The sequence below is a fragment of the Falco cherrug genome, chromosome 1 (genome assembly GCF_023634085.1).
Source record: "Falco cherrug isolate bFalChe1 chromosome 1, bFalChe1.pri, whole genome shotgun sequence".
In the NCBI taxonomy this organism is placed as follows: domain Eukaryota; kingdom Metazoa; phylum Chordata; class Aves; order Falconiformes; family Falconidae; genus Falco; species Falco cherrug.
In genome coordinates, this window is record NC_073697.1 from 87,162,903 (window position 1) to 87,172,331 (window position 9,429).

General features: G+C 42.1%; 1 protein-coding gene across 4 annotated transcripts in view; it reads right to left on the minus strand.

The window, feature by feature from the left end:
- The window catches only part of ZDHHC8 (zinc finger DHHC-type palmitoyltransferase 8), a 125,634-nt gene extending 122,467 nt beyond the window's left edge, over positions 1 to 3,167 (minus strand). For 2 of the 4 annotated variants that reach the window (XR_003562675.2, XM_027814019.2), the window contains exon 1: positions 2,939 to 3,167. Coding sequence is in view for 1 of the 4 variants with exons in the window: in XM_027814019.2 (XP_027669820.2) it covers positions 2,939 to 3,042 (104 nt within the window). In the remaining 3 variants the exon portion in view is untranslated. The remainder of the gene's footprint in view (positions 1 to 2,938) is intronic. The other 2 variants (XM_027814020.2, XM_055703801.1) reach the window with 2 other exon arrangements.
- Positions 3,168 to 9,429: the final 6,262 nt, after the last annotated feature.

Genomic DNA, 9,429 nt, shown 5'->3' on the forward strand with positions numbered 1-9,429 from the left:
AAGGAATCTAACAGGGATGCAGTGAATCCTAAATAGTTAGCTGAGATAAAAGCATAAAGGAGAATCTATAATGGAATTTTCCCAAAGTATAAGTGATCAACACCACCATGAACTAACATCAGATACTGTGTATTTCAAACACTCTTTATGTGCTGCCGCTTAGCCAAGGTGTTTGGACAAAAGCTAAAAATAAAGACTACATTGCTAAAAAGCTAACCCTAGCCTTCAAGTTCAAAGAGCTTTTTCATCTAGCAGAGGACACTCATAACACGTGGCTTGAGTCCACAACCATGTCTAGGGAGAAAGCCAAGTAAGAGTCTCTGTTTTTCGTACGTTACTCAAACGTTTGCAGTGCCCTAGAGGGATTATTTTTTCTACTTAGTAAGTGGGTTTAAAAAAGTTATTATTCCATTTTTCCACATACATTAACCTCCATTATTCAGTTTCACCACACCGAAGTTGCTGTAGTCCCTGATATCCCACTGAGCTGATCTGCCCCAAAATTTGATATGTGAGTCCCATCCATCATCAGCTTCATGTTATTTATGCACAGGCTAGTTCATTAATAGACATAGCAGCCTTAAAGCTTAATGACACAAATAAGGAGTTAATAAAAACACATGTAAATCTTCATCTAATGTAGTTCTTGTGATATGAGAAGCAAGCATGGATTGTATCAATAACACCACTTGAAGCAACTTTAGGCCAGTGCCTCAACTGCTGCGTATCAAGAGATGTACTCAACATCAAGAGAGCTGTGCAAATCAACACCCGTGAAAATTCAGGTCTATCTCAGCCTTTAATAACATATCACAACGGGATCTTCAGGACACAAAACACTGCCCACAGGAAAAAAAAAAAAAAAGAAAAGAGAGATGCTCAGGAAAGGGGGATCACACACACAACACACCCTGCCCCATAAAAGACACTGATCTCATGCATACTACTTGCTTTGATTCTAAGACAAAGACAGATGTTACTAAAACTGCTCAGGATTAAAAAAACAAAACAAAAAACCACAACCAACAGCAATTCCATACAAATTTGTCCAAGTATTTTTGAATGGACAGGACTTCAAATACTGCCTGACAACAGTTGCTCAATTATGTGTTACTTTAATTACACACAAGACTTGGCAGCAGCAGAGAACGTATGTCTGGGACAGTCCTCAAAAAATTTACTAACACTTCAAGATCCACAGGCCAAGTTACAATATGGAGAGTTCCTAAAAATACTTCATTTTGCATGTAATGATTCACTGATAACAGAGGGAGCAGAGTTAAGTTTAAGATTCACTAATAGACTAAAGCCAATTGCTTATTCTGTACAGTAACAAATTCTAAAACAAACATCTCTGTTCATGTCCTGCTGCCAAAGGGATGTTTTCAGCAACAACTGTGTTACCAGGAAAGTCTTACATCACTAAGCAATTTGTAGCTCTACATTGGAAGTATCATGTGAAAACAAACATACAGCTTCCAAAACAACCTTAGCATACATCCATTTCTTAAGACCAAAAACAAACCAAAAAAAATGCTGGCATTAAGACCCCCTTTTTTTTGTCTACAAAACCATTTAAAAAAAAATATTCACAATACCAGTGTCAACCAAGTTCATCACAAAAGCCAACTTCTGTCTTGCCTTTGCCCGCGAGCGCTTAACTATAATTAGATGCCCAAATGATGAATGATAGGCTTATACTTGTACCAGTTCTTGGGGCTTGTACCAGTTCTTGAAACAGCATAATACCCTGAAAGGATTTACCAGTACTTCATATGAAATGCATTAAAAACAAGCAACAAGAAATCAAGTCACTTTATGTCAAGAGCAGAACGCTGTGTCAAAATCTGTTCCGATTTAAGAAACTGTTAGACAAAACAACATTTACATTTTATTCTGAAATCCTACATTAAGATTACCATTTTGAAACATTGAGAATTGTATCACAGCCCAGCCAAGAAGGATGAAAACATAAGATATAAGTTATAATAGTCTTCTGCTTTTAACAACTTCACTAAGCTCAGTTACAAATTAGTGATGGCAAAACAAGGAACATAGTTTCAAAATAAGTGAAACAATAAATCTTGATAGCCAACAGATGTCTTTTTACCTTCCCAAAAAGCAGCTTAGTCAAAGCTCATTTCAGAGCCCAGTTTTGTGGCATCTCTCCCGAAATACCAACACCGCCTCTGCAGGGAAGCTGCCGTTACCCCAGCATGGGAAGGGGCTAGCAATCCACATAATTCGAGTTTATGTAAAAGGAGAGGAAACTGAAAGCTAAATCACTACACCAGTCACATATTAATATAACTACAGGAGATATGCGAGCAGACCGCCAGAGCTCAGTTTTGCATTTAAGGGAAAAAGGAATGAGAGAAGAAGGAACGGGGGGGGGAGGTTCCCCCTCCCTTCCTTCAAGCAAATCTAAATTTGTTCATTAGATCCCCAAGCTTTTAGGGTCAGTTACATAAAAATATGTAAAACCTGTAACGCGCAGAACAAGACTCCTGCCGCTGCCCAAGGCTCTGCCAGCTCGGCCCCAGCACCCGCCGAGGCTCGGGGAAAGGCCGGCTCTCCCCCCGGCGGCCGAGGGGACCCAACCAGGCACAGCCCGGCTGCGCTCCCGCCGCTGCCGGTGCCGCTCTCCCGTACCCCAGCCCCGCTAGCACAGCCGGGGGGAGAGGGGGCTGCGGTGCGTTGGGCATTTCTGATGGTCACCGCCGGCAGCTGCAGGAGTCCGGTAAGGTTGACGTGCCACGAAATGGTGGCTCTGACCGCTACACACATTTTTATGATACGGAGAAATCGGGTGGCTGTGCAAAGCCGAGCCGGGAAGGGCTGGCGGGCGGCGGGACCGGCAGCGGCGGGGCCTGGAGCAGCTGTCAAGCCCGGCCGCCTCCCCCCGCCCAGCCCCCCCCTCCGCCAGAGCGGTACTTACGTGAAAACAAAAAATAAAGTAGTCGAACCCACTAATAAGGCAGCTGCTGTGGAGACAGGGATGTATTTAGTAGGTTTAAACCTCTTTCCAGTGCTGCTGGGCATCCTGTAGTTTACACATCACTGGGTAAATCCAACCCGAGAGGAGGGAGCCGGGAGGATGCGGGTCCCTCCGGCGCGGGGAGAGCGGGACCCGGGCGGCGGGGAGGGACGGGCGAGGGACCGGAGCAGCTGACCTCCAGCACAGGAAATCCCACCCACCCCGCCCGGCCCACTCGGCTGATGTCAGCAGCCCCTTAAGGTAGCGCTGCGGGGGGACGGGGCCCCGCAGAGCTGCGGGCCGGGCGGGGCGGCGGACCCCGCAGCCGGGGCACCGCTGCCGGGCCGTCCCGCAGCAGCCCTTGCGGACAGGGCGGATCTCATCCCCCCCTCTTACAAGGGGGAGGGGGGGGGGAAGGCAATTTATCGAGCCCTGCAAGGCTCTTTGTGGGGCGTGAAAGCGCTCTCCCCGTTCGCTTTGCAACGCTGCTCTAAGGCTTGACCGCAAAATACCTCGGGTCTGCAAGCAGCTGCACCGCTGCAGCACCCCGCGCAGCTGGGCAGGGCTCTGCGCCGAGCAGAGGGGGCTTCCGAGGGAAGCGGATTGCAGGACCGGGGCCTGCAGTGAATTCCGAACTAGTCAAGTCGGGCACAAATTCTGCGTTGCTAGCTCGGTCAATAAACCCCCTACATTTTATTCAGCCAAACCCTGATTCACGGTATTGAGAAAACTGCTGCACTCCGCTAAATATAACTAAATCCAAGATGAGTAACTGAGTGCAAACGTAACTGAAACGACACCATACCCTGTTCTTTTTAAATCTATCTAGTAGCATCAGGAGGCAGAAAGAGGTAATTTAAGGTAACATAAGAAAGTTGAGCGAAACGGCTTTCTGAAGAGTGCTGTGTGAATAGCTGCTCTGTTCACGTTCAGGGGGCACCACCCAGCAGCTTCCCTTAGTCAGAAGGAAACCCTCAGACGGGAGCAAGGGTTCAAGGCCACTTGGAAGTTTAGAAATCAAGACCAGGAGCTGCAGCTTGCACCCTCCCTCCTGCTTTCTTCCTCAGCTAATCCCCCATTTGCAGTTGCCAACATACAGATAAAGGAACCACTGTGCAAAACAACAAAAGCCACATGTGCAGCTTCTGCTGGGTGTTCTTAGATGTAAGCTTGCCCTAGAAAGTATATACCTCAGTTTGGTTCTGAAAAGATGTTACTATTCCCCATCTTAAAAGACTAGATAAGCTCCACAGTCCTAGAGGTATTAAGAACAGGTAAAACCCAACACAAAAAAAAAGCAAGTAAGGGTCCTCAACTCTGCAGTTCACAAAAAAACCAAACCGTTAAAAAATTTGTGCACATCAGCTTTAATATAAGCAAAGCCAGCAAGTTTAGGCCTGAAGACATATGGTTATGTGATATCTCAGCTTTTGCTAACAACTGCCCCCGTCCAAAAACAAACAAAACTTATTCTGCAGTCTTCTGAGAACAACTTTAAAAATGCTGAGGTTTATCCAAAAGCAAGTAAAGCCAGAAAGCAACTCAAAATGAACTCCAGACTTAGGTTTTTGAGGAAAGGGAGGAACACCTACTTAAGTTATTTTTGAATGCTTGGAGGACATTAAATGTTTCCTATGCTTCACTACTCTTTGTCATGCCAGCTTATTGAAATAAATGATTCTTAAAGTCCTTGTAACTAATCAAAAGGTCAACAACTTTACACAGAACCAAACTCTGCATACTAATCTGAAAGCCTTCAGGCACATCTATGCTAACATATTAAGTTGGATCAAAAGTATACTTTGGAAGCAAATCTCTTGATCACTGTCACCATGGTTTGATGTATGTTGCTGAGTAGTCTTGAAGTGGGTAACTGGATTAGTTTTCAACAAAACTAAGCTGGGAAGATACATTTCAGGAACACACCTAATACACTCGGGTCATTAATTAGTTTAGCACCACTTGCATAACATAAGCAGAGACTTCATCACTTTGATCAGTTCAAGCCCTCCCCCCTCCTCCTCCAGCAATACTCTTGATCAAGAATTTCAGTTGTAAACAGAACCCTGATTATTTTTCCAGATATTTTTATTTTAAACTGGAAAACGTTATCATAAGAAGCATTATAGACTGTTTGTGAAGTTTGGCTAGCATCCTGTAATGACAGTAAGAGACTTACTCAAATGCATGTTTCAGGGCTTGAAAAGTAGTGAAGAAGTTAACTCTCAATAACGGTCAGATCTGCATTTTTAGCAGAGACAGGCAAGTTTCCTTTCTAGGTGAGCAACAGAAGCAATCTGCCAAGTTTCTAGCAGGTTGTTAGGGAACAATAAGCACAAGTTTATTTTAACATACATATTTGGAGGTTGGTGATTTACTTGAATTTCATCCTTTTCAAGGACAAAGCCTTCCTGGGACAGTAACATTCCTTGATGTGAATACAGGAGTTATTCTTAAGACGACTGTTCCTACTCTGTCCTCTGTACTTCGTGAACTTCAACTGTATTTTCCTATGAGGATCCTTACCTCTCTGAAGTCTGCTTCTTAAAGGCAGAATCAGTGCTCCTGCTCCTTCCACCCTTCTGAATGGTCTTCCCTTTATCACTCTGACACACTAATGCTTCACCAGTCTTACTGTAACAGCCCCAGTTTAGAGGGGCAATCTTTCAAGCCACTCTTGTTCTGAAGGGAGGTACTCAGCAGCAAGCAACTTTGCATATTTTTTTTTAATCTCCCAGTCACTCAACACTGTAGAGAGGGTCACTAAAGATAGCAATGCAAATATGTAGTATCAGGGCACAAAGAACTGTAACTTTCACAGCAACAAAAAAGGCACATCTCCAAACCTCAACTTATCTTAAAGATGACTGTGCAAGTCTGGGCTGAGCTGCAGTCATCCTGTGGATCAAGACACTTAACGCCATGCAACACTGCTGTCATGCAGAACCAGCAGTCCCAAAAGAGGGCCGAGACATCCACGCTACAAGGCTACAGCATTACGCTGAATTGTGTTTTGAGATTATTTTTTTTGCTGCTGTACATTGTAGACTACCTATCAGAAAGCAATAAATTACTGTAATTTGGTGTCCAGCAGTTTTCACACTTCATTCCCACTAGCATTCCAGTTCTTGAGAATGGTCTATTTCCAAGACAGCATAAAGCACTGCTGAGCAAAATTCAACCTCGCTATTGAAAGGCAAGTATATTTGAAATCACGAGATGACTTTACCATTCAAACAGTAAGGATGTCTGAGGACTTGACTACAGCAGAATAAGCATGTCTCAGAGCTGGTCTCCTGGATTCACACTACCTTATCAGCGTGCCAGAAGATTCTGGCAGCACTGAGGTAAACAGCAACAGCAGCATGAGTTAGGAAGAGATTTAATGACTACCCAAAGAACAAATACAGCTACACAGAACAATCTAAAAATAATCTGGCAGAGTATGGCTAGTAATTGCATGTCTTTTTGCAAGATTTTACTCTGAGATTTTACCCCAGAAAGGCAAACCACAGAAGTTTTGTTGGAGCCGCATGCCAGGGTACCATTCTCAAAGCTGGCAAGATGAAAGAAAACTCATGACAGAGCTAGCGTCAAGTATTCTTGATGACCATGCAATTATCATATCAAATCATGGCACTATGTTAGCTGGAAGTCTTAGCTACACGGTTAAGAAAATCCTTTTTATTTTGTACAATTGGAAGTACCAAAAATCCCTGGAATCTTTTATTGGTCACTGGGCAATTTAACTCCTAGCTCATACTAGCTGTTGTCATTAAACAATGACCAGAATAAATAATTCTACTTTTCTTACTGGATTTGCTTACTACAATAAATGCATTTGCCAGCCCACGTAGTTCCAGTGACCTGCAAGCTGTTCAGGGTCACTGGTAGGACCCTGAAGGATCAGCAATTAGGTGCTTAGTAAAAGCTGTTTTTCCCCTCAAACTTGCAGTGTTTGGTACAGAGGACATCTGGACCATCACGCGCAGCATGGTGCTGGCAGAAAATCCGAGCAAGGCTAGACAGCTCTGTGTACAAGCCAGGCCTACTTGCATGTAGTTATTCAAGTTTATTTCTTACTAGATCTATCAAGAAATTATTGCCTCATAATGACTTTTCAGTAGCCTAAACAGATATCCCACATCATTTTCTACTCTTCCAACAGATCTTTTCCGTGGAATAGCATTTGTTTAGAGCAAAACTCACTCATGTAACACATTTCCCAGCTGCAGCGATGGGGCATATCAAGTTGCATTTATTATGAGACTTTGAGCACTTTACTTACAGACTGATTCCTAAATCATCCCCACAAGGAACTACTTACATTAGGATAATGTAGGCCTCTGAACAGTTTTTTAAAGATTCACCAACCATCCTGTTTAAAACCATTAATAAAGTGTAATCCTCCTCCACTAGGATGGAGTATCACTCTGAATGATGCTGCTGAAACTCAGAAAGCCAACAGTGGTTCACGTACCAGCAAACAAATTAAGATATTAAAACTGATAAGCACTATTTATCTGAAGCAATGTAACTTTAATTATACCTAGTAGTCTTGAGAAATATCCTCCAAAGAATGCAAAATATTCAGTCATTTTAACGTCCACTCCATCTTTGTTGATGTTTACATAGCTGTAATTGCTTTTATGGAAAAACAGCATTAGAAAACTATATACTTTTAGCTACTTGAAATGAGGACAGCCAGTACAACATGAATAGGCAAGAATCTCTGACACCATTGGCTTCTCTGTTAACACGTAAGTGAATTACACATCTTGATACAACAGTTATTATCTACAACACAGTGAATCAACTGATGTAAATTTGCAGCATCAAGACTTAACACAACAAAAAAATCTGGACTTCTCCAGCTTGAAAGTTCAAAGCAAGTTTAAGGCTATAAAGTTAATGAAACGCTTGCAGTAGTCAGACACCTTCCACAAAATAAGCTTGCTGTACATTAACATCTAACCCAGAATTGTACTAGTACCTTGTTTGTACTTCAAACATTCGTCCTTATATTTGTTAAAAGCATAACAAACTATGCCCCACAAACCTCAACTTCACCATTAATGCTTTAAGGAGTTCTACACATGTTATTTATTTATGGACCTAATGTAGGTTGCATTTTCATTAAGAGACTATAGCAAACTAGTTACACACACACGTCTTTCAAATATGAACAGGTCTTAAGTCAGTGGTTAATGTCTAACATGACTGAAGTGAACAAAGATATTCCATACTTAAAATTAGCATATTAGAAAAATATACCAGTGGTCATAAATCCGATGCCTAGCTGTAGATACTAATAACTATTTGACCCTTAATATAAGGTTTGTTTGCTCCTGTGCTTGTCAGTTTTCTCAACTTTAAGAATTATTTCTTCATATAATTGCACAAGCTACTTAACTTGAGCACCTTGTTTTCACGTGCATTGAAGTCTGAGAAATCACTTACATGTACAATCCACTCTACAGCAGATTAATTCAAACTTTTCTTCAGGAAGCAAAATAATTCTGATCTGTTGCAGTTAGTTTTCCTCATCTCCTGACTCTGAAAATGATACACTGTCAGACCTAGTTAAGGTTAGTGAAAGACCGGCAATTTCTCTTATTTTAAAGAGTAATCAAGCTAAACCTTTAAAGTAAATCTGAAATAAACCATCATAAAAGCAAAACCAAAATTTAAAAAAATCCTTTTATATACTTCTCTTTACTAAAGTAGTGCAAGTTTACACATAAACACGACCTCAGCAATTTAAGAACACTTAGAAATTAGTTTGACTAATCAAAATTAAGACACTAGCTTGCCATAGACACCTTTTGGAGAGAGGTTTGGGTTTGTTTCAAATAACCATTCCACTGTTGAAGCACTCTGCATTGAAAGCTGATGGCAATCTGTACAGGTGATCAAAAACAGTATGGCAGTTTATAATGTTCTCTCTCGCACAATCTCCAGTTCTACACAAATAGTTGCAATATCAGTTGCAAGTAATCAATAATATCAAGCTGAGTTTTCTGAACTCTGAATGCGATAACTTGTCTTCAGAGAAAAGTTTTTAGTAACATTAAACTTTTTCATTAAGTTATTCAAAGGAATGCCTTGAGAGGTGAAGCAGCATAAGGCATAGCATTTCTATTGTGGGAGGTCAGAGTTTAGCACAACTCATTGTCAGCCATAAAGCACAGCATCCACCTTCTGGACCCGACATTCTCAAACTGGGAAATCCATACCCCTAACTGGTACAGCTGGGCTGGGCTGCAGGTGCCCCTTCATGGACAGGGAAGTGCTGCTCAGGCTGCAGATGCTTTCTGCACCAAACACCTCCCCAGCCTCCACTGAATACCAAGTGAGAAGAACTGGTATACCTGCAAACCCCACCTCTCTTCTGTACAGCCCTATTACAGTTCTTTCCATGATGAAGGTATAGGTAAAAAAATAATCCCTCA